The sequence below is a fragment of the Tamandua tetradactyla genome, chromosome 19, assembly GCF_023851605.1.
Source record: "Tamandua tetradactyla isolate mTamTet1 chromosome 19, mTamTet1.pri, whole genome shotgun sequence".
Taxonomy (NCBI): Eukaryota; Metazoa; Chordata; class Mammalia; order Pilosa; family Myrmecophagidae; genus Tamandua; species Tamandua tetradactyla.
Window position 1 is genome coordinate 12,873,881 of NC_135345.1, and position 26,270 is coordinate 12,900,150.

General features: G+C 36.8%; 1 protein-coding gene across 3 annotated transcripts in view; it reads right to left on the bottom strand.

Annotated features, from left to right (window-relative positions):
• BOD1L1 (biorientation of chromosomes in cell division 1 like 1) overlaps positions 1–26,270 on the bottom strand; it is a 54,828-nt gene that overhangs the window by 20,812 nt on the left and 7,746 nt on the right. For all 3 annotated transcript variants that reach the window (XM_077136416.1, XM_077136417.1, XM_077136415.1), the window contains exons 3-13: positions 22,728–22,918; positions 21,603–22,214; positions 21,006–21,155; positions 19,417–19,580; positions 16,984–17,095; positions 16,105–16,243; positions 14,898–14,970; positions 7,107–13,215; positions 5,093–5,157; positions 3,328–3,412; positions 122–165 (exon numbers count right to left, since the gene is read on the bottom strand). In XM_077136416.1, coding sequence (XP_076992531.1) covers positions 122–165; positions 3,328–3,412; positions 5,093–5,157; positions 7,107–13,215; positions 14,898–14,970; positions 16,105–16,243; positions 16,984–17,095; positions 19,417–19,580; positions 21,006–21,155; positions 21,603–22,214; positions 22,728–22,918 — 7,744 coding nt within the window. The remainder of the gene's footprint in view (positions 1–121; positions 166–3,327; positions 3,413–5,092; positions 5,158–7,106; positions 13,216–14,897; positions 14,971–16,104; positions 16,244–16,983; positions 17,096–19,416; positions 19,581–21,005; positions 21,156–21,602; positions 22,215–22,727; positions 22,919–26,270) is intronic.

Genomic DNA, 26,270 nt, shown 5'->3' on the forward strand with positions numbered 1-26,270 from the left:
CCTGTCTCTTAAAGAAAGACAGGCAACCTTTTCATCCAAATGTTTCCTCCCTAATCGCTCACCAAAACAAAACAAAAACCCAAAGAATAACAACAAAGCCAAAACATTACAGTGATCTTACATTTAGTGATTCATTCACCAAAGAAGATTCCATCTGAAGTTCAACTGTTCAAAAACAAAAAATGAGAAATAAGGAACTGAATAGTTTCTGAACCACAGAGAAACAAAGTGAAAAAGTTAAACATGGTGCTAACCGGCCTCACTGCCTTCATGAATTGTGAAATTCTGACCAATTATTTTCTATAATTTGTGCCAGAAAAACAACTGAAATTAATACTGCATTTTTGCAATTAAGATAGTGGTTCATGAATTCACTACAGTAATTTTACTATGTTGGTGATAACGAAGTTTAAAAAAAAGGTAGAAGACCTGTTGTTGCAACAGCTAAGCTGCAGTATAGCACTTGCTCATTTAAAAATACTGCCTTCAAATGAAATGTTAGGTCCATCCCTTCTGACAAGAATGGTGTGTTTATATGCTTTAGAAACTTGAAGTACAAGGTCTACTGTTTCTATTCAACAAAGACAGAACACACATTTTTCTTTTAAACAACTTCCTTTTACGTAAGTAGCTCTCTTACTGAATTATATCTAAACATGGTAAAGCAATCTGAACTATCACTGTTGGAACAAAAGATTTTAGAGTCCAAAAATGTTACCTTATTTTTACAATTAACAAATGAGATGTTAATTATTTGTACTCTTTAAACTCCCCACATAAATTCTGACTAATGCATCTGTGAGGTTTTGGATAGATTAGTCATCTTTAGGGTTTTAACACTTTAACCCAGGTCTTGGAGTGGCCTCCCACGACTGGCCAATACTTCTGCTTATAAGGTTCTTGAGATCATACACTTTGAAAGGCTGCTCTTTCAGATTTTTTCTAATTTTGTTCAAAATTAGGGGAAGTGCAAAGTGCTTATCAAAATTCAAAACTTGCATAAGGAAGTTAATTGCAGCTTTATGTAGGATAACAAAAACCTGAAGACTACCAAAAGCTCTAACAAACAGAAAAATGTGTTAAGGTATACTATTCAGCTATTAAAACAAATGAAGTGGATCTGTATATATTGACAATCAAGATGCCCAAATATATGGCTAGAAAACAGAAATTAAGGAACAATATAAATATTATGATTTCATTGGTGCTTAAAATCATAATTGTACTAGAGTTGGTTATCCAGGGGGAGTGAGAACTTTTTTTTTTTCAAGGGCAGGCACCGGGAAATGAAGTGAGAACTTTTATTATACATTTCTACTATTTCTTATTTTCTATAAGCTTAAACACAGGTCTTCCTTGAGGCTCTACCTAACAAAAGCTGACCTCAGCAGACAGGTATATATCTCTACTATAGCACTTTATACACTACTCATTCACATGCCCACTTCAGGGAACTCCTTGAGGGCAGGGATTGCATTATCCGTCTTGATTTCCTTAGTACGTAGCTTAATAGAATTTGTCAGGAAAATAACTAAAAGAGCAGAGCTGGCTGCGGTATTCATTACTGCTGTCGTCTCTGCACCTTCCCCAAGATCCCAGACCGAGGTCTGGGGTACCACACGGTTTCAGATACTGACTCTACTCCTGTCCTGAGAACAGAGCACTTGGATTAAGTCAACCAGTAAGTTATATTCCTCTGGTCAGAGTAATTAATTGAGTGTGGCACATAAAACTAGGTTGAATCAGAATAAGTCTCAGAATTTAGGCCAGGAATGATAGGACAAAGATATTTTCCTGGAGGTCAAGAATAAGAAAATGATTATCTCTTTGGGGGTTGAGGGAAAAAAAGGGAATTGGATCTTTTTTGATAGATTTATTTCTGGGGATACCACCATGCTGTTGGATCAAGCTTTGCCTGTGGGTTAATAAATTTCAGCTTTGTGAGTTAATAAATTCCCTTTAATCAAGTTTTTGTAGTGCCTTCTGCAACAAAATTATCCTGACTGTTCCTCCTGATTTGCACTGACATTTCAACAACATAAAAACAGAGGAGAAATTTGGTCACATTCTCTAAAGTTCCTACTATTTTTTTTTCCCTGTTCATGTGTGAATCAGAAGAAAATATACAATGACCACAGTACTAACTAGAAATAATTCTACATTGTTAGGATTTTTCTCAATTCCATTTCCCTAATTAAGCATCTCTTAAGGTGTGGTCCAAGGAACACTGGTGAATCCCCAAGATCTTTCATCAAGGGGTCCACAAGGTTAAAACTATTTTCATATTAATGCCAACATGTTATTTGTCTTGTAAACTCATGAGTATACAATGGAGTTTCCCAGAGGCCTCATGATCTGAAACAGTTATTAAATTAATTCTCCCTTTTTCTGCAATTTATCTATGATGTTGGATTTTGTTGACATACTTTAGCCAGAACAAATAGCACCAGGGTGAATTTAGAAGTAGATACGAGGATACAGTTATTTTCTACTAAACCAAACAAAGAATTCGCAGAATTGTAAAACAATGTCACTTTTCTCATTATATTTGTTTTTTTGGAAAACCTAGCTGTTTTTAAATTTTAAAAGTGGTATTTATGCTAATTTATAGAGTCTGTTATTTTACATGATTTAATACATGTGTAAAAAATGTCTTAGTTTTAGTTTCTTACAGGTAAATGTCAACAGACATAATCCTGTAACAAAGCTCTTTTGAAATCCTTCTCAATGATTTTTAAGAATGTAAAGTAGTCCTAAGACCAAAATGTTTGAGAGCTGCTGCCCAAATCCTTTCTAATACTATGCCTCTCAGGCCTTTCCCTCCCCTAAAAAATCTGCAGTTGACAATGAAGAATGTTGCTACAGGGAGGCTGAAATGGATCAGACCCAGGAAGAGGCCGACAATAGTTTCAGTGCAGTTACTGGGTCAAAAAGTCAGATTCCAAGGGCTAAGAGTGGCTAGTTCATGTGGTATAGATGAGCTTTTGGAAATGAGTGAGCTTGTACACACAAGGGCAGGAAGGGGCCTGGGGAAACAAATTGGGATAGAGCAAAAGTTTGCTCCAAAATCACTTCCTTTTTGCCACGATTATTGGGAGATCAGATTTAAATAATCACCTTTTGTAAAACTGAACACAATGACAAAAAGTATATGTTAAAAAGGAGATAGTAAATAATTTTTGGTGACCTATTTTAAAAAGTGAGAGGCAAATACATATAGCCTATTGTGTTTTCCTATGAATAGTCTACTGGCTTGAGGTTGTGACAAAAGGCAAAACTCATGCAAGGTAAAAAAAAAAATCTGAGCAAATGCTAAAAGGAGCTTACCTATCCCACTAGATTGTCCCCCACAGGAAGTTTCTGTTGGTGCTACAATTTCATGATTTTTCTCCTCCTCTGAAGATACAAATGTCTGAAAAATCCAAAACATCATAAATATAAGTTAACTGAGGTTTTCAGTACAAGGTGAGACTCACCTCAAGTGAAATAAACAGAATAATCAGCATCTTGCAACAATATAAATGTACTCTTACAAGTCTGTGCAAAATTTAAAAATAGAATACACTGCCTTTAAAAACAAAACAGGGCGGGCCATGGTGGCTCAGCAGGCAGAGTTCTCACCTGCTATGACGGAGACCCAGGTTCGATTCCTGGTGCCTACCCATGCAAAAAAAAAAAAAGCCAGTCTACTCACATATTTCATCCATCAGTGGCTCTTTTATTACTTTCAAAGTAAAACTCCAACTTAGCAGAGCACATATGGTCCTTCACAATCTGGTTGCATTGCCCTAGTCTAGTTTAAGTACCATCTCAGCTCACTCTGGACCTCTACAGTTGCCTGGGACACACTATGAGACCTCCTCTCTCTGTCTAGAAGATGCAGCTTCCTTTGTCTATGAAGTGCTTTCCTTTCTTTCTCCTTCTTCTCCTCTACGTTCAAAATTCAACTCATTATATCCTCCTGGGCAAGCCTTCCCAACTGACCACACACATACTGTAGGTAAGTAGGGTCTCCTTTGCACTGTTTACAGCCCCCATTTTTACAGCTAATGTGTCATGTAAATTCTGAGGGTACCCTGAGATCAGGCTGGATAAGGGGACATAGAGACTGTGGTGGTGGTTTGGGCCATATGTAACCCAGAAAACACACGTTCTTAAACTTAATTCATTGTTGTGGGTGTGAATGAACTGTAAATAAAACTTTTGATGAGGTTACTTCAGTTAAGGTGTGGCCCACTTCAATCAGGATAGGCCTTAATAATATTAAATGGAATAAAATTCAGACACAGAGAGAAAAAGCACAGAGTGAGCAACCAAAAAAATGAACACTGATGAAACCTGGAAGAGAAAGGAGACCAGGAGATGCTGCTATGTAACAAGCTAAGGACCAAGGATCCCCACTAGCCAGCCCCAGAACATTATAGTCTTTGGGGAGAAAGCACTGCCCTTGAAGACTTGATCTGGACGTTCTTTTAGCCTCAAAACTGTAAGCTAACAAATTCCCATTGCTTAACCTGATCCATTTCATGGTGTTTGAGCAGCCAAGGAAATTAAAAGAGAGGCAAAACTGTGTAAGGCACTTAGGCAGGATAAAAAAGTAGATTTTAGTCTAAGTGCAACTGGAAGCCATTGGAAATTTTAATTAGAGCAGTGACATGACCTAATTTATGCTTTTAAAGATTACTCTCACTACTTTGTGAGTCCTATGACTGGAGTGGAAATGAAAGTCCAATGGGGAATCTAATGAAGTAGTGGCTTAGACTAAAGTGGTAGCTGTAGAAATAGAGCAATAGATGGAAACACGCTATATTTTAGAAGTGGAACCTATACAGAATAGGCGATGGATTAAATATGGAGGAACTGAGGGTGACTCTGTGGTTTCTGGCTTAAGTAAATGGAATGGATGATGGTATTTATAGGATTGCTGAAGTTTTTAGCATCCTTCTACCCATCACAGCACCCACAGGATGTGACAATAACAATGTTTAAATGTCTTAGTAAAGCGAGAACGAGAACTCTACACTGCTTAAGTGGTTTAACAAAGGGTAGATAGACCATTCACAGTTCAGCAAAACTGAATTATCAGCCATACCTTAGTTTTCAAGTTGGCTTTCCATTCCAATCTTCCCAAAACATTCGGTGGAGACTCTTCATTGCCTAGCAAAATTCAAACCATTAAACTGGTTTAATAATTTACTTGAAAAATGCATTTTGAATCAAAAGGTAGTGAACATTATCAGGCATACCACGTCTCCTTTCCTTGCTTGTTTTATATTATTGTCAGTAAAAATTAAAAAAAAAAAGCAATTTGTTTTTTGAAAAGATCTAGATGTAAGGCAAGAGTCATTTACTCATTTTCTGGAGATGAAATAATTTCAAGCCTCCATAAGTAAGATGGCTGCCCAGGAGGAATGGTAATATATTATTTGTGGAGAGATCTTATTCCCAAGTATGTTTCTACATTGATTTACAAGTTTTATTCCTAAAAGAAAATATCCAGGGTCACTGACTTATATTCTCAATAAAAGTGATTTATGAGTAGATTCACTTTACCTGCTTCATGCTGATGTAGCAAATTGAGTAGAAAGCTTTGAGGCAGGAAAAAAAAAAGGAAATCCCCCCTCCAGCTCCCCTGACTCAATTCTATCCTGGTCCTGTCACTTTCTCTTTCTTTTACTCTTTCTTTTCCCCTCCCTCCCTTTCTTTCTCTTCTTTGTCCTGCTTCTTCAATTTCCCTCATCTCCCACACATGAGTCACACATGAGCCTTCCAAGAAAATCTTTCCACTCCCCAAGAGGCTACTGTTTTTCCCTTGCTAAAAGCCCTTCTTCTCTCAGAATGCTCTGCTGTCAGGAAAAAAGGAGGGAGGGAGCAATAAACCATAGCAATGACTGAGTCATAATTCCAGAGCATTCAATTCACCCCAGATTAAATTCAATGGATAATTTTAAAGTTGCCTATTCCAACCCTGGGAACATTTCTTAACTTCTCCTATTTGATTTCCTATAATGAACGGGACTATATCTACTGGTCTCAGCTTCCTGGGATTGAATTAGTTACCTAAAGTCTGTTCTAGTTAAAAAGTCCAGGATGTGGCAATTTATACAGCCAAAGTGGAAGATGGGTCCCCCTGAGCCCTTCCAGTCTAGACCATGTGTTCCCTGATTATCACAGCATCTTGCACTTAATTCTACTCTAAGCACTTGTCACACTACAGTATTGCTGCCTACTTATGTGACTGTTTCATAGTTGTCCTCCTGCCTCAACTATTTATCTTTGCACTCCCATGGCCAGGCACAGTGCCTGGTATAAAGTATCTGATGTTGGATGGTATAATGAATGAATGAGCTCAAAGATTTTATCTTTGAGAGTTACCAACTATTTCTAACAAGACAAGCATTCTCTGAAATCTGTCAGGAGTGAACACATTTTTTTTCTCTTTCAAACATACCTTCAGCCAGAAACTACTTCATTTTACATGAACAATAAACTCGGCAAAACATAAATTTAATATACTTCCATGATTAGAAGTCATCAACTAAATTGTCGCATACAGAAAATCTGTAAGAAGTCAGAGGAATGGACTGATGTTTGTTTTTGTACCATTATCCCCATTTTATAAAACAGAAAACTGAGGCTCAAAAGAAATTTTTTACTAAAAGGCAACCAAATGCCTGCAACTTAAACTCTCTGAGCCTACTTCCTCATGAGTAAAGTGAAGGTGATTAAAAGTATTTCTCTCATTTTGCTGTTATAAAGCAGTCTTCAGTTTGATAGACAATAACTCGGCTGTTCAGAAAGGATTAGTAACTTGCCACATGCAGATAACTGGTTAGTTGACTCTTCCTATCCCACAGTCTCCTGCCTTTTCTCTCCTCACACAGTAGAAACAAGTCTGAAGTTTTAATCTTTTAAGCATGAATATATGTTAAAAAGCGTGACCTTTAAGTCTGATGAAAGCTTTTGTGATATTATGACACAAGAAAAAAAATTTACATTGACATCATTCTGGAAATAAAACCATCTTTTGGAAGATGTCTTCAATGTACTGTTTTAGAATCAGCTTTGTAAAATTGTTAAATTTACAATCACAAACAGATTCTTACCTATGTTACACAAATTTTCTTCAGAAAAAGCAGTGACCTCATGGTCCCCTTCCTCTTGGAATGGTTTGGTCATGCTGTTACCACTTCCAGCTTTCTCAGCTGGTGCTTTAACAACCCATTTACCACTCTGACTACTCTTTATGGTCAAGTCCTGCTCACATTTAGGAGCTGTAAGTATTATGTCATTTGCAGCTGGAAAGAGTGTCATGTTAGAAGGAGGAGTTTCTGACTCTTGGCCATTAATACATTCAGTTGTGGTGGTTTTCAAGTTGTCTACAGACTTCTGCTGTTCAAGAGGAAGAGATGAATGCTTTGTAGCAGTATCTTTGACACCTGTCACATCATCAGCTTCTGTAGCACCAGTATTTATTGCTGCCAAGCAGTGAATACTGACAGAGGGGGCCTCAGTGGTCTGCCCAGATGTTTCTTCTGGCCCTTTCTGACTGACGGGTGAGTTAACACTCATCCCTAAGCCCCTTCCTGCTGAACAACCTCCTGTTGTCCTTGCCTCATGGTTTTTATCTTCCCTCTGAGCAGAGATCAACAATACACTCTCTTCTGTATTGATAAGACTCAAAACACTCTCATTTCGTCCTTTTTCTGCACACAGTGTTTTGCCAGAAAAGTCCTTTTCAGGTCTATATGACTCTCCTGCACATCCAGCACTTGGTTGGCTGCCGGCTGCAGAGGGCCTGTGGACTGGTGTACTCCTGTGCTCTTCCTTGGTGCTTGTGGCGATTGCAGGGTCCACTGCTTTTCCTCCTGTGAATGGCCCAGGACACTGACAGTTATTCTCAGCAAGCAAGCTGGGCATTGGGATGTCACATTTGCTTACCATTGTGGCTGCTGCTGTTGACGCATCGTTTCCATCTGGGTTGCTGGCGGTCAGCTGATTGGCTTCACATCCGTCTGGGCCAGCGACAATCAATACACATTCTGCTGTGCTGGTGGAGATGATGGCAGCATCACTCAAGTCCTCTGTTCGTGTGTGTGTGGCCTGATCTTCACCCTGTGCGACAGCATTAACCATGACTGCCTCACACTCTTCAGAGGTGCTTGTGGAAATCATGGTGGTGTCACTTATCTCTTCTGCTGGTTTGACAGAGGGAAGGACTTCCTCCTGAGGGACTGCACTAGACACTGGGCCCTCGCAGTCTTCTACTGAGCTTGTGGTGATGAGAGCACTCCCATCCTTTTCTTCCATGGCTGTAAGGGAGCGCTCATTTTCACTTTCCACAACTACACCAGAAACAGAAGCCTCACATTCTTCTGCTATGCTTGTGGAAATAAGGGCACATTCATCTTTCTCTTCTTTGCTGGTTGAGGCAAGAGGACTTTCAACATTGGTGGGTGCACTGGGCATAGGCACCTCAAAGTTACCAGTGCTTACCAAGATTGCATCTTTTATGCTTCCTTCAACTATTTCAATTGGCTGCTGGCCTTCAGCACATTTGACGGATGTTGCACTAGAAATAGGAACTTCAAACTCTTCCCCTATGCTTGTGGAAATCATGGCACACTCATCTTTCTCTTCATTTCTAGTAGCACTGAGTTGGCATTCATCTCCTGAAACTGCACTAGGCATGGGAGCCTCAAATTCTTCCAGGTTTACTCTAGTGCCTTCCATATTTTCTTCAGTTCTCAGAGCACCTGAATGACCTCCCAGGTCTACAGTAGCACTTAATGGGGTGGTACAATCATTTGCAGTACTGGTGGATATCACTGACACTTTACTTTTATTTCTGCCCCCAGCTGAACTATTCTGGTTGGCAATATCATCACTGGCTGTACTAGCCCTGAGTCCATCACACTCTTCATTTTCCACAGAGGTGATAATGACATCATCTTTCTCACTTGGTGATGTGTGATCAACTTCACATTCGGGAACTGCACCAGATACAAGAATCTCACAACTGTCCCCTACCATGCCAGTGGAAATCCTGGTATCTTTAACTTTTTCTTTCCTGGTGATTTGACTGTCACTCTGATCTGAAGCTGCACTAGTCATGGGACCCTCACAACCTTCAGGAACTGGTGCCACTTCATCCTTCCTGGAAACAGCACTGGTCACACTGCTTTCTACAATGCCCTTAGCACTTGAGCAGATCTCTGCATCTTTAATTGCATTTTTGGCACCACTCAGGCTATCTACATTACCTTCACGTACATTTAGGGGGGCTGCTCCTGCCTCAGCTTCCACATGCTCTATTGCAGTACCAACGTGACTTTCCCCTTCTGCACTTTCACAGATCAGTGCTCCTTCATTTTCTTCTTCTCTCTCTCTGCAAGTTGAAGCATGCCCAATTTCATTTCCTCTTCCAGTGCTAGTCACGATACCCTCACCTTCATCATCCTCTTCTTTTGCACCTGTGCTGGTCACAATGCCTTCATCATCACAAGAACCAGCAGCAACTAGTGGTACATTAGAGACATCTTTGGCTACTGTGCTGTCCATTGCACTTTCTCTACTTTCTTCAGATTCAGAACTTATGGCAAAGCCTTCATTGCTGTCTTCTGAACCTGTGCAACTGGCTGACCCCTCTCCATCTTCTTCCATTATCCCTGTACTGGTGACTGCACTTTCACCTTCTGTACCGTCATTCACTGAATCATCTCCTTCTTGGTTGGCACTTGTTCCTGGTGGTGTGTCGTTACTGACCAGTACCATATCTGCACCTGTAACCATGCGCTCTTCCCGTGGCTCTACCCCAGCTACGGAGCAGATAACAAAGTTATCACTTCTTCCTTCTGCTCCTGTACATGTTACAGTACCCTCAGTTTCTTTTTTCAGGGCCATTCTTGTCGTATTTCTCTGGAATTCATCTACTTCTTCACTGCTTAAGGATCCATCTCTTATTTCTGTTCCAGCACTTGTTACTGCCCCATCACTTTCAACTTCACTAATAAAAGTAATGGTTCCTTCAAATATTTCTGAGTCTCTACTGGAAGAACCGTTACATTTCTCTTCAGAGCCTGCACTAGTTACAGCATCATCTTTTTCTTCTGTCCCAACACTATTCACACTGTCCTCAATTTTAACTGTGTAAACTGTCACTGGATCAGCTGTTCTTCCTTCAGATTCAGCTGTAATACACTCTCCACTTTCTCCTTCTTTAGTACTTGTAAGCAGAGTTTCACTTTCAGCAAATCCTTCTGTGACAACACCCCCACTTTCTTCAGCTGCAGCAAAAACAGTACATTCGCTGGCTTCTGCCCCAACATGAAGAGGATTATTTCTAGAGCATGCACCTGTTATGAAGCCTTCATCTGCCTCAATGCTTGTACAAGGAAAAGCCACCTCATTCTCTGTTGATTCTGAAGACGTAGTTGTGGCATCACCCAACTTTACTGAGTTTAAGGTAACAGTTTCGTCTTTCCCTTCAGTACTAGTGGCAACAAAAGTCTTTCCTGCTGTGTCAGAGCCAGCTATCATATTCTCAGTTTTTTCATTCTTTCGGCATAAAACAGAAGATGCATCGTGATGACCTCCAGCACTGGTGTCAACCTCACTGTTTTCATTTCTTCTTTCAACATCAACTGATATACTTTCTATTTCATGTGGGCCTCTACTTATGTTTATTTTTTCTGTAACAATTTCAGCATCATTTTCTATACTTATGCCTACTGCATGATCAACAGCAATGTCATCCTTTTTGCCATCGACTACGGCTCTAATTTTTTGCTTTAAACTGGGATCTGTACTTATATCATTTTCTTTCCCGACTGGGTCCATCAAACCAACTTTTTTGTCAATATTCTCATTTTCTAAAACTATGTCTGTTAATTTGCTACCATGAGGCATATTTACTTTTTCTTGTTTACAGTATGATAAAGCAGCCTGATAGCCTTCTGGAATGTGTCTTATGTTACCTATGTTTGCTTTCTTTGGTACATCTGCTGTAGAATCTTCACCATCTTCTTTGTGTTCACCTGTTCTAGGGACTTTCAATTCTCTTTGATTAGGGATACCAGAGTGGTCCACAAGTGAGGTGCTGGCTGTGCTGCCTTCTGAAACAGTTCTTTTGTCAACTAAAGCAAGTACAACTGAATCGTGAGATTCTTTTTGAGTCACTGAACTTAGAGAGAGTGAGGGGTCTAAATCTGTGGAATGTTCAAGACCAACATCTCCTTGAGTAACATGTTCTTCAGTGGGTTTGGATGCGGTTTTCAAATTATTTTGTATCCCATCGTTTTCTGATCGGGCACTAGGTAAAATTCTATGAGTTTCAGAGTCTGCATTCATTTCATGAGTTCTTTGTTGAATAGATTCTTTTCCCCCAGGATTTGGTTTGGGAACAGCACTTTGGATATGAGCTTTCTTGCTCAAGGTGCTTTTATGGTCAGTATGCTTTTCAGAATGACTAACTGTTCCACGTCCTGATTTACCAACTGGAACTGATGTTCTTGAATCTACTGTGAAAGTCCTTAAATCATCCTTTAGAACTGTAGTAGTTTTTTGTTTCACAACATTTCCAGGGTCAACATCTTGCTGAGAACTGTTATTAGTGTTGTCTTGGGTTTTAGATACTTCAGATAGATTTTGTACAGCTGGTTCAGAATCAATTTCCATTGGCTCTTGTTCAAAGATCATTGAGGTATCACCACCTTTTTTTGGTCTTAGAAGGGAGGAAATACTGGGAGTGCCCGAATTGTTTGCTGCTAATTTTTCTTCTCCTTTGGTCATCTCCTGTGATAAGCTTCCTCTTCGATTTTCACACACCCTCCTACTTAATTTCTTTTCCATGACTAAATTATTCCCTTTGGCCTTTTCATGATTGCTGTCAACTTCTTTACCATCCTTGTCATCGGATTTATTTTCTTCCTTCTTTTTCATGTCCCTGCTACTATGCTTTAAACTTCTGCTTTTGTGCCCATCTGATACTTTTCTTTCAAGTCTGGAGAAACTGGAATCTTTATCACCCTTATATTTCTCCTTTGCTAAAGATAACTTAGCTTTATGACTAGGCTCTTTCTGTGTACTACTAGATGAAGAAGAAGTGCTCTCTAATACCGGTTCAATGCCAGATTCTTCAATAGGTTTGTCTTCAAGTTTCGACTTGCGCTGTTTATCTGAATCACTTTCTTCTGTGTTCTTCTCCTTATCAGATTTTGGAGTGATTGCCTGTTTTGTGATACTTTCCTGTAATTCTGTTTCAACTATTTTAAACTGTTTGATCTGACTTTTTGATTTAGATTTTAGCAAAAGTTTCTCTTCTAACAAACTCTTTGTTCTTCGCTTTTCCTTGTGAATACCTTCTTCTGGTTTCAAGTTACTATCTAAATTAGTGGAGTCTGTATCACACCTATCTTCTGAGTAACTTTCACTTCTTCTCTGTAAAGGGATACCATGTTGCTTGGAACTCAGAGAATCTTTCTGAATTTTAGAATCACTTGATCTTCTTGATTTGTATTCTGCTTTAGTTTTTTCAACGGATATGTGTCTCTCTTTTTTGTTGTTCTCTTTACGAACATTCTCATCCGTTTTTATAATATATTCAGAAACTGGTTTTCCATCTTTGCCTAAAATTGATAATTTCCTTTCATTCCTGTGTTTACTTTTTCGGTCAGTTTTGTCATCTGAAGAAAGCTTTGTTTGTTGATTTTGCTTTTGAATATTCTCATCTGCTTTAACATTTTTCTCAGAAGGGTGAAGCTCAGTCTCATCACCTGCTTTATGCATATTGTCCCCTTTAGATTTATGTTTTGTAGACAATTTGTCTTCTGACAGAGTTTTCTCTTTTTCAAGCTTCTCCTTGGAGGACTTCACCTCTTTCTTAGGTAGGATTTTCACATGTGATGTTTCGGATTCATCTTTCTTTAGATGCTTTTCATTTTTAAGTGTGTTCTTCTGTTTCTGTGGTTCTTCTGTCCCAATCTCTGAGCGCTCCACTTGCCTTTTTCCATCTCTGTCAGTCTCTTCCTGTGCCCCTTCCACCACCACAGGGGTAGATGTCCTTCTTTTATGTTCTCTTTCTATTTTTGATTCACTTTTGTTTTCATCAGCTGAATGCAAAGACTCTGAAAGTCTCCGGGCAGGTTTATTTGGCTCGCATTTTGCATGAATATGTTTCAGCTCTTTTGAAGAAGAGATCTTTTCTTTTTCACAATGCTGTAAGAAAATAAAAGTTAAAATATTACAACTATCAAAATAAACTTTTAGATTCAAATTTAACATTTGTATGCATTACACATGTTGAGTGCTGTATACACGTTACATCTTGCTTAATCCTTGTAAACAGCATGTAGTAGGTATTACTAACCTCATTCTATGCATTAGGAAAGTGAAGCTCAGTGTGAGTCAATTACTTCACAGGCCACAAGTAGCTGTGCTAGAACTGAGTTTGGATGATCTCCTTCTGAGTCTAGTACTCTTCCCACTATATCATAGGCATCTTTACAGAAAACAGGATTTCTTCTGAGATTTGTCCATGCATTTTAGAAGATCTTCTTTAACTGTGCAATACTAAAACCCATCTAGTGCCCATAGTCACTAGTAAATATAAGCTGAATTAATGGCTATCCAATGTTCTTTCCAGTCCAACAACATAATACCAATTTAAAGCTTTTATAATAATAAGATTTCCTATTTTAATTTGGAAACCTGAATCATTTGGCTAATGACATTCTAACATGAAGTTTCAAATACACACAAAAAATCACAGCAATAATAACATCATTTACAAGGTATGGATCTTTATGTAACAAGGGAAGATACTATAGCCCATAGTATCTATTGTACCTTTGTTGCCCCCACTTCCTCCCATAGTTTGGCACTGAGTAGATTATTATTAATAAGTAGATGCTACTGAATCCACTTCAATAATAACCACTAACAGCTATAATTATTCAAATAATGGGCTGAGGTTCTTCGAAAGACCTCTATGCTTCCGTGTCAGCTTAACACTGCATCTCCTTAGACTGTAATACAATACAGACCCTAATGGAGGTCCAGGATACAGCAAGACCTTCATAAGCACTTTTAAAAATTAAATTCATCAAAGAAAGAACTAGGGGAATAGCACATCAACCTAATATTACAATACATTCTAAATAATCTGTGTAAATAAAGTCTTATGAGATCATTTTTCACAGAAATTTAACAAAAAAATCAAGTTAATATTTAAAAAGAAGAGAGTTAAAAATAGCTACTTGCTATGAATAAATAATCACTAAATTACTTATTTCTCTCCCTGAAAATAGTAATATATTTCAGCTACAGAATTATAAATATAGCAATGTAAATTATAAATAAGGAATTAAACCCAGTAAGACTGATGTTTATCCAAAAAAAAAAAAATCCCCAAATGGGAAGAAATGTATTCATTGGATATATTTTCACTATTTAAAATTATAAAATATTGAAAATAACCAAATGCTCAACTGTAAGTAAATGTCTAAATAATTTATGGTATACCATTCAATATAATAGTATGCAATCATTAAGTAAAATAATCAGAAAGCCTAATGGAATGTTCAGAACGTTCTGTTAGATTATAGTCACATGGGCCCACATATGTGAATAAGGAATGGATGCATATGAAACAAAGATGTTTTGTTATGGTAGAGAGATTTTAGTTATTTCCCTTTTATTCTTTAGACAAAAAAACTGCATAAATGAATTCACCAAAATGAGAATATGATAGGATTGCAGTTCATGAATGCTAAATTTGAGAAATTTTTAAATTTAACTTGGAAAAGATCAAACTGTATTCTGAGTTTGCCCCAAAGGACTAAATGGCCTATTTCTAACAAAAGAACATTTGGAATGGGATTTTACTGATTAAGACACACCTCACTTGCTTTGGGAGTTTCTTTGAAATCTTCTTCAGATTGTTGTTTCCTTTTAGAATTCTCTTCAATGTTCCTAAGGAAAAAAACAGAAAAGCTAAGTATGAACTTTGTTTGAATTGTATATAAGAATTTATCAGTTAGGATAAAAATGAACAAAATTTTCCTTTACAATAAACACTTGATTTTTAGTGACCTGTTACATTTCAATTTTTTCCTCCAAATTCTAAGCTATATTCACAAACCATATAATCCATCCAAAGTATATAATGTCTTACAGTGTGCATTTCAAATTAAATCCTATTCTTAGAGAACAGAGGGGCATACAATCTCAAAATGTGGCATGAATATTGTATACTTGGTGCTAAAGGAACATATACGTGAAACAAAAACTCCTGATTTGCTGCTTGAAGGGATAAATACATTTATGGACTATATTCACCTTTCCAAAATCTACTGAATGAATCTTACCATCTTTTTAGTAAAGCGGTTAGTTTCACTTATTCAGTTTGGTAGGAATGAGGTACAAGAAGTTCAAAATTGAACACTGACTCCAATTACTTAGTTCTGCAAATTACTGATTCAGCTATTCTGAAGTGTGTGATATGTGTGATGTTTAAATAATTGCACTCTGATGGAACAGCAAAATTGTAGCCTATGGCTCATATAACTTCATGGCCACTCTCAGGAACTTTTTAGTTTTCAAAATCTTGTAGAATTAATCATGATAATGCAGTATTAAAAAAGAAGCTGTTCCGAACCTCTGGTTTAATGGGAGAAGCATGGGATACTACTAAAGAGAATGTCAAGAAAGACTGGAGGATGGATAGAAATGTAAATAAACGTCGTTGAATATCGTAAATAAATGTCATTAGTAATACTACTAATGGGGCCAAGATAGATAGTAATGGGTCCATAAACTCTCTGACACTCTAGGTACAACTGTATGTGTATGCAAGTGTATCTTTTCTGGGGATAGGATCCAAAGCTTTAATCAATATTACCAGAGGTCTGAGATCCAAAAGATTAAAATATGCTACTTCAAAATGTTAGAGTGTAACATAATGAAATGAAATCCTGAGGTCTTTCATAAACATGCAGTAAAGCAAGTATTAAAAGCAAGGTCTTTTACACTGACATTTTCAATGCCTCTTCTGTAAGCATGCTGGAAAAATGGTAAGAAGGGAATGTGGCTAGATAAAGTATGTACCTTGAGTCTTTTTTTCTTCTTCTGCTTAAGGCAACTTTTTTCTCTAAAACTTTCCGTTCTTTAAGGACTTCTTTAATTCTGGGGGCTTTATGTTCTAAACTCTTTCCAGATGATTCTTCTAAGTCCACACTATTTTTGCCTAGGGAAAAAGCAACCAATTAACTGTATTGTAGAACAGTCTTATGAGCCATGTAATATTTAGTTTCCATGAAGATGCCCTCTCTAATCATTGTTAAAAATGCAAAATACTTTATCAATATCCTTAAGTTGTGTTGGAATAAAAAAAAATTTCAGATGGAGAAGTCTTATCCTTTTTATTTCAAATGATCAAATTTTGCAAAGTTAAATACATATACAAACATCTTAAAGAAACATATATATATGCTCAGAGGGAGTTCAATTTTGTTCAATGCAATATTCCAGACAAACGTTTGAAGTTAAAGCATAAATCATTTCCATTAATATCACCAGCAAGGCTTGATTATTCATGCATTTACAATTTATTTTCCAGTGAGTTTATTCCAAAATCATGAGAAAATGGAATTAATATATAAATTGAATAAGCTGATACCTGACAGAATGCTTAATTTAGCTATTGCACTATAAAAAATGACTAAACATCCTGGATTAAAAAGTAAGGAAATCTTCCACACTTGACAACAGAGTATGTTATTTTAGTTTTTTGGCATGGGCAGGCTCCAGGAATTGAACCCGGGTCTTTGGCATGGCAGGTGAGAATTCTGCCACTGAGCCACCATTGCACCGCCCTGGACCAAGTTATTTTATAATCACATCTCATAAGAAATACAAGAGTCTCTAGAAAACAATGGAGGATGATACAAGATAGTTTAACATATTAAAAATTAATATCATCTATACCTTGACTCTTGGCTTTTGAAGATTTTGTCTTCTCTGCTTTCTGTTTTCGCTTTTCTTCAAGCTTCTCTCTATTAATTTGCCTTCTTAAAAGCCTTTCTTCTTTTGCTTTAGCCTACAACAACAAAATATTCACAATTATCCTGAGAGATTATTAGGCAAAAACAAAAACACTGACGAACAATATGTTAAGGGACTTTTTTTATAAGAAAAAGAAAAGTAGTAGTTTGCCTTTCAGATGTTCACACAAATTAATGGGTTCTAGAAAAATGTGTATATATCACACACACATTTTTTTCATGTGGCTTTTCAGAACTTGGAAGCTACCAGAATAAAAGAGGTAGATGTACAAATTTTCTGTAACTCATATCAATCTTAGAAAAGATGACTTAATGAATTAATTGCTTTAATTACAATGTTAGGCATGAAGAGTATCTATGAACACCAAGTGAATATAGTCTCCATAACTTTTCAATTTTTTTTTTATTTTTGTATGCTGTATGGCAGGGGTCACATTTCATTCTTTTTCCACGTCAGCACCATTTGAATTTTTGTTTGTTTGCTTTTTTGCTTGTTTGTTTATTTTTGAGAAGTGCATGGGCCAGGAATTCAACCTGGGTCTCCTGAGAATTCTATCACTGAACTACCTTTGCACGTTACCCTTTTCAATTATTATTATTTTTTTACATGGGCAGGCACCAGCAATAGAACCCAGGTTTCCGGCATGGCAGGTTTAAGAACTCTGACTGCTGAGCCACTGTGATCCCCCTATTTTTTCAATTATTCTTAAAGGCAAAAATTGAACTGCGGATTCAAGTGACAGTACAGTTTTGCAACAAATCTGACTTGGAACTGGGACTTTCTGCTGCTGTATTTTAGAGCTAGGGAGAATTCAGTCATTGTGTTACTCCCACCACCTACCTCCAGCCTTGAGTACAAAGCCCCAAAACACAAAAAACCATCAGCACAAGTGCAATTCTGGACCACGTTTAACTTTTAAAAAGATAATCTAGAAAGGAAGGCAGATAAACCATACTTTCCACATGTTGTTTCTCCAGTTAAGCAAAGGATGATGATAACGTGAGACAAAAATTTTCACATGTGGTCTCACATGATTGTTCTGGCAACTACTTCACCAGCCTGTTCCCTACTAGGCTGGTTCATAATGCACCTAGCCAAGCGGTAATGAAGGACTAGGCTGATTATATCCGTCTCATCAGGGAGACTAAAGGCATTCTCTGATTTACCAAATCCAAAACCAGGATTCTATTTTGGATACTCTTTATTTGTAATAGTAAAAAATGGTACAGATTCAAATCAGTGGTTGATTTTTTTATCCAATGCTTTTTTTAGTACTTTGGAGAAAAATGAAAGGTTGCTCCTGTTCATTTTTCAGTTTTTCTACATGAACTCTTATTCTATTCAGATTGCTGGATTCACTATTTACCCAACATAGCTTAGGTTTATTCATTATGAGATTCTTTCTATGCTTTCTTGCCCTCTTGGAATTCTCTCCTTCCTCCCCTATTTAAATTATAAAAATTCAACATCCATCACAACTTCTGCCTCCCTGTCTCTCCTGTACCCCTACTTTGCTCTTGTGTAGGTCCTGTGCAGAGCAGACACTCAATAAAAATTTGTGGAATGACAGATGCAACAGGATCTTAGCAGGTTATTTCTTAGCTTATTTGACAGCACTAACTTAGCAATCATCCTTTACTTCCTGTGATAGCTCTTATGAAAAGAAAAAAAAAGCTCTCCATTTTCTACTGTCATAAAATACATGTTTATCACACAAACTAAGCAAATAAATAACTATTAGAGCAGTGTGATGGTGGCTCAGTGGCAGAGTTCTTGTACGCCATGCCGGAGACCCGGGTTTGCTTCTTGGTGCCTGCTTACGCAAAAAAAAAAAAAGCACATGTAATGCTGCTAACCATTAACACTTTGGTTTATTTCTTCATATCATTCTTCTGTGTGATAATACTTCCTCAACTTAAGATGCACAACTTTTTATATTTTAAATGATTCTGAAATTGGAAGACATCTTACAACTGATTATGCTTTTTTTTCTCCACCATGATGGCACATTTTACAAGTGGAAGCACTTTCAAATCCAGGAAATATGTGGACTGCACTTCCCCCTAATACTATGTTAATAATTATACACCTTATCTTCGTATGACTCGATCCATACTTGATTCACACATTTCCACACCTGAAACATTTAAGTTGTTATAAGCATTTCTCTGCTATTAGTAATGATGAGATGCACACCTCTGCCACTTATTTATGTTTATTCTCCCTAATCAAATGATGAGATTCCTAAAGGAAGAATCAATGTATAACTGCCATGTATGCTTGCTGGTACTTTGCATACAGGCTATTCAAGCTGATTTACTAGACTAAAATAATAACAGAGCAAATCTGACTTACAATAGACTGTCGCCGTTGTTCTACAGTAAGTTCATCATCAGAATCACTATAGTACTTGGAATAAAGATACGGTTTGTGGACATAAGCATGCCGTACACTTTTTGCTTTTCCTTCACTAGGATCACTGGTTGGCGTTTTTGTTTTATTCTGCTTGTTCTCTTCATCTGGAAGAAAGCCAAGAGAAAGAGGAGTGCTTCTGTAAATTAGTAATAAATCAGCATTATGCTGTACAAGTAACAAAAGCAATATCAATGCAGTTCAAATGTACTTGTAGGTCCAACAGTGGAAATATAGGTATGGGAAAATTCAGAATTTGACATATTTAAAGGCTATAACCCCTATCTTAATTTATTTATTAACAATCAGCTTTTCACACACAAAGGAAGGGAAAGAAAAAATAGACATTATAGATATTTGTGTTCTCTTGACAAATAACTAGCATTCCATGTCAGTGGCTTTGATATGAATGCTTTAACATAGTTCAATTGAACAAATTCATTTTGGCCTTCCTTTAGAGTTAACTTAAGATATTAATGACTACCCTCTAGTCTCACATTTAGGGAAGAAGCAGCAATCAATAAATGGCCCTACCCCAATTTTCTATAATACGACAATGGACTTGTTTCACCCGTGGTATAGAAGGAAACTTGTAAGCAAGGCTTTCATTTCCTACCACTTCGTTCTCTCAAAATAGCCATCTTCTTCTTACTTTGAGAACCCATACATATAAAATCTAGCCCTGCCCAAGAAAAAAACTTAAAAAGACCTAAAAACAGCATCCAGAATTAGAATTTTAGTTAGGCTAGTGAAAGTAGAACATGTTCAGAGGATGATCATTGTTCTCCCTAAGTGGGGAGTACTGCTGCTTTTTTTGGTAAGTAATTTATTTTTTTCATGAATACTAAGAATGGAAGATGGGAGGGATTGAAAAATACATCTATGGTATTAAAAAATAAATCATTCTTTTCTTTACTTTTACTTCTTTTACGATCATCTCTAGGGATCCTATTCAAAAGCTAATGGCAAATTTACAAAATGCTATCTAAAGGCAACTGCAAATAATATTCAGTATTTTTGATTTTTTAAAAGCTCACTAAGAATTTAATGATGTAATAAAGAGTGGTGTAGGTAGAGATTAGCAGTATAGATTCAGGTTTGAAATCTGTGCTGGTGCTTACTACATAATCCTCTCTCTGTGACTTTGTTTCCTCACCAGTACTGACTTCACAGGGTTGCTGGTAGGACTACAGAGTTATTACGTAAAAGTTAGTGTAGTATTTATAAGTGCTTAATAAGAGTAAGCTTAAAAACAAACAAGCAAAAAGCATCTTCATATACCTGATTTCATCTAACTGTTATAATATTAGTGGATGGGGTGAGTTGGAGAAACCAAGGCTTGTTGAGGTATAATAACTTATCAAGTGTGCCTAGACAGAAACCCCAGAGCAGGGATTCAAAAACAAATTTTCCAACTACAAAGTCTTAGGCTCTTGCCACTATACTACACTGTCTTTAAATGATAGTCATCTGAATATGCAATAATGCTCGGTGGGAAGCTTCACAGAGGCATTATAAGCAAAAGGCTTTACCATCTGATGTAATCTCTCCTTCTTCTGTGCTATCAGACATTACAACTTCTTCCTCGGTATCTTCTTCAAAAGATGAAAGATCACTGGTATGGACAGAGCTAACTGTAATGTCTGTGAGTCCATCCACATCAGAATCTATCAAAGAACAATCTTCAAGAGTAAAATAAAAACATAGAAAATAAATCACCTTGTTACTAGAACAAACTTAGAAACCCAATTCCCAAATTACATTAAAAATTTTCTGCTTTAAATACATGACAAAGAAATTTAACTTTAGAAACAAAAATCTCTCATAATTAGTAACTACTATCCAATAACAGTTATTACGGGAAAATACAAAGGCATATTAGTATTCTGTAAAAATAACTAGATCATTAATTTAAGATGTAAATGACATAAACAAAAGCAACTTATGAATCAGTAACTGAAATATTTACTATGCAACTACGGTAAAGTTACTTGGAATAATGTATATAAATTACATGGTTCTCCTTTCGTTCCCTTTGTGAACTGGTATATTAATATAGAAAAGAGAGAGAAATGTTTATTGCTTTATTTTCACAAATGGAATATAAATTTTCAGAGCTTTTTATGTACCTTCTTTTGTCCCTTCAATGGTTTTAGTTTTATTATTGTTTTTTTCTGAAGGAAGTTTTGAACTCTCTTCTTTTTCCTTTGCTTGTTTTTCATCTTTTACTTTTTGTACATCTTCACTCCTTTTTGAGTGTTCAAATTTCTTTTCAATCTTTTCCTTCTTTTCTTTCTTTCTTTCTCCTTTTTCATTGCCATCTGGTTTCTTTTCCCCTTTGTCTATAAATTTATTTTTTTGGTCACTGCTTTCCTGTTGAACTTCCTTATTTAGCAGAATTAAACTATTATTCTCTTTCGTGTGATTTTTAATTTCTTCAACTGGACAAGTGAGGTCACTGGATTCTTCGGACTTAGGGGCTGTTTCCTGTCCTTCTCCTACAGACTCAGGCACAGATTTTTCTTTATCAGCCATGTCCTCTGAATTTCTCTCTTTTTCAGTACTAGCATCAGTGCTTGGTTGAGATGGGAGTTTTTTTGATACTTTCTCAGTGGTCTTGGCATTTGATGTTTCTGTTGAAGCCCTGGCAGCACTTGCTTCTTGGTTAAGAGACGTTATCGTCTCCAAGATTGACATGGCATCATTAGCTACATTAGCGCTGGGCCCAGGAGCAGGGACACCTAGAGGGAAAGACAAGTTTTAGAGTAAATTTATGGGGAAGGCAAACACCTCTGCCAAATCAATCCTATGCATCACTATCATCTTCATATTGATGCATATGCTGTGAATATCAGTGATATTCCTTTAGGCTTTCAGGTAGATGTCAGTATATGTCAAATTTTCAATTCTCTACCTCTCCAATATGGTATCTTAGGAAAGAGACCATGCAAATTTGAGAAGCACCAGTCTCTTTCCCAGAAATTAAGTTAAATTAATTACAATTAAACTTTTCAATTATTCCCTTTAATAAAATACATACAAGATACCTACATGTTACTAAAATGTTTATTATCTTCCATTAATAAATAAAAAAAGAAATGTTATGTCAGCTTAGGAATTTGGGTGATATTTATAGTAAATAAAATATCACTAGAGTAGTTAAATAGAGAAATGTTATAAACCTCAGATACCCCCAACTTGATACTCAGTTCAAAGAAAAGAGATGGAATTGATCACATGTAAAAGTATAGCACCTGGTGTAATGACGGAAGAGTCTGGTTTTTCATCATCAGGTGCTATGCTGCCACTTGCTTCCTCTTTGTGATTTAGTGTGGCCAAAAATTCATGCACAGCTTTCTCCACTTGAGGTCTGAATGTGTGGTTGATCTTTGGATCCACAACCTGAGAAATAATTCGGTCAATACCAGACTCCAACATTCCTGACCTGTAACACAGGATAATTTGAAGGAAGGTAAAAATATAAGTTCAGATTAACTGATTTATTTCTTTTAAGTAAAACTGTATCTAATATACATACGTTCAATCTTACTTTGCCCCAATCCACTCATTTGGATATATAGACATAATAGACAAAACAAAGTAAATTTCATCCTATAGACAAAACAAAGTAAATTTCATCCTCTATTGGCATTTAGGTATACTATACAGCAAAAAAAGTCCATAAATGTTCTAGCTCTGTGTCACTGGTGGAAATATTAAAACAAAGTAAAGCAAAGCAAAGCAAAGCAAAGCAAAAAACCTCAGAACCAGAGTCCACTATCTTGAGTGTAGAGAGGATGTTTGATTCACCCAAACCCTGCTTATAGCTTTTAGGAATAAATGATTACTAAAGCTGAGCTTGAAGTATAGAATATATCTTTTTATACTTTTTTTTAAAACAGAAAACCATAAGCCTTTATAAGTATTAGAATCTCTAAAGAAACTGAAGAACACACACAACTATAATTTTGTCAAACTGAAAAAAAAATTCAGGAAAAACAAAAATAAAAGTTAAGACTTCTGGCTTTCTTTTTACTGTCTTCCTCTAAAAACACCTGGATGATTTATTCATGTGATAACTATGTTACAAGTATTTTCTACATAACTGGCAGCCTGCTGGCCACTGAGGAAGCTACAAATCAGACTTGATCTCTATCTAGCATGATGGGGGAAATAGACATGAACAACTAAAATCTAAGACAACAGGCACCAATACACATCACATACTATAGAAAAGAGCCAGAAATGATTAAATATATTTGAGATAATTTGGGAATGTTTCACAGAAGAGGAGACATTTGAGTTGGGTCTTGATTTTCACAGCAGGAAAGTGGAAAGAAGGTATTCTTCTTTAATGAAATATCATATACAAAGGACAGTTGAACAAAGCAGACAGCAATATCTGAAATGTACAAAAAGTCACAGAAGCATCTGAGCAAAATAAGAGAACATGAATTTGTTTTAAGAAAAGCACTTAAATCTTGCTTCTTCCTAAAAAGAACTCGAGGTGATGAAGCATCCTGGACAGTGTCGGAAGAGCAAGGAGCTAGTCATTTCCAGTTTGTAGGCCTTGGTCTCTTGCTACAGAACGAGTGAGGACACGACTCTCTTTATACTTAACGTTACTATTTTTTGAGTGTAGCTCTGTCTGGAATGGAGGAGGGATTCAATTTTCATCTGCTGCGGCACCTTGCAGCCTTGTGATACTATAATTCCATTAAGTAGGTCATAGAGAAATATATGTATCAACATGCCACAAAGTAGGTTACTTGCTTTTTAAAGTTTTAAGATTAAAAAAATGAAAATCCTGCAAACGATCACATTTTAGAAACTCTTAAAAATGTAACTAGGAAAAGAAACAAGGAAAATCAGCCAAAAATTGTCTGGTTTAAGGCACAAGTACAAAGGCATAAAAATAAAAAATAAAACCCACCTACCCACTCCCAAATTATTGCTTCAGTGCCTTTCTCTGCCTATTTTCTAATGCCTCTTCCTGCAAACAAACAAATAAAACACATTTTTACTTCAATCCTCTCTTGATTAGGCCAGCTCTTTTATCTTAAATAAAAATGGAGGCCAGTGTTAATGACCACACTGTTGAATGAATAACTGCCTTGAGGGGTGGTCAAAGCTGCCTCACCAGACTAGAGGTGGAGGTGGGGGCGGGGCAGAGGAAGTCAAAGCTAAATGATAGCAGCTGACAGTTTTTTCTGGTTAAAAAATACCTCCTCGTTTTTGTTTTATATTATGTTCCATTAAGATCATTATTCAGAGCTCCTTAGCCATTTCCAGATTCTGCTGTGCAAATGAACCAATAAGCAGAGGAAGATTTTCCCTGCTACTGCTTCAGATTAGCTATTAAATTGAACCATACGAAATTGCTGATATAAGATCATTTTTGTCCTACAAAAATGTCAACTTCATACAGTTCAAGTTTACAGTCAATTTAGTATTTTCCAGGTATTATATAGGAAAAAATATTTGAGATTATATTTATAAGGACTTACCTATACTTCCATTAGTTTGAATATAACTGAATAATCGGTTTGAGGAAGTTTTAACATGTTTTCATTAGTAATACAGAATTTTACTAATGGAATCTGTATAAGAGAATAGTTAATTTAAAAATAAATAACAGAGGGCAGGTAATAGTGTCTCAGTAGCAGAGTTCTCGCCTGCCATGTTGGAGATCCGGGCTGGATTCCCAGGGCTTGCCCATGCAAAAAAAAAGAAAGAAAAAAGAAAAAAAATAACAGAGCTAGAAGAGAATTTACAGGTATCCCAGGAGGAGCAAATGTCAAAAGGCATTCAAAAGACACAGCTGTGTTTCCTGTTTTTAAGTATTGCTGGCTGAGGGGATCTTTCATTTCTCATAGGCAGACGGTACAGTATTTAATCAATAATATATAGCCATAAGAACTCCTTACCAGTGGGAGTGTACTGCAACCCCTCACCATTAGTGATGATTTCACAAAATGTAAGTGCTTGATTTTTACAAGTGTAAGATTCACTTAGTTCCCTTAAATAAAAGAACAGAATAAACGACTGTTCCCCTGTCTTATAGATTGTGAGTATTAAAGAGTAAATAAATGCCAGGACATCCGTCTTCCACTTCAGTCTCTCAACATCTGTAGAAAAGAATGCAAGGCTCTCCCAAACATGTTTTAAAAGTAAGGCAATCATTTGTGAGAAGGGAGGCAGCTATACACATTTCTAAGTAAAAGAACTCATTCTGTAACCTACAGAGCTCACAGAAGTGCACCTTGTTGGCAACCTGCTGTCCCACCCACCCCAACTGCCTCCCCCCACACTAGGTTCTCCTGAAAGTCTTTGTGGACAAGAGTAACCCTACAGACCCGCCGTCCAACAGCCCTCTTCTATTTCTTCTTTTTTCTGGAAACAGGTTTGACTTTTTCCAAACAGGTATTATTATGCAGCCTTCTAATGGCATCTTTTGATCTTGCCTGGACTCTACAGGTTCCTCAAAGATCCTTTAAAATGTAGACAACAAACCTACTGTTAAATTTCCCTCTTCTTTAATTCATGAGGAGACAAAGGCTCCTGATTTCTTGCATTAACTATGACTAAATGGGTCTGCCTTTTAGTCAGTGTTGTTCTTATTTGTCGGGCTTCCGGTGGGTTGAAACTATTAACAAAGCAGTGCTTTAGTTAAGTTCGCAAGGTTCCTGTGGGACCAGAGGCAATTAAGGGGTGGCAAGCATGAAACAGATTTGTTTAGCTGCTTAAAAGCCACATTTCATTCTCAAAGATGTGCCTGAATGTAAATATTTGTCAAG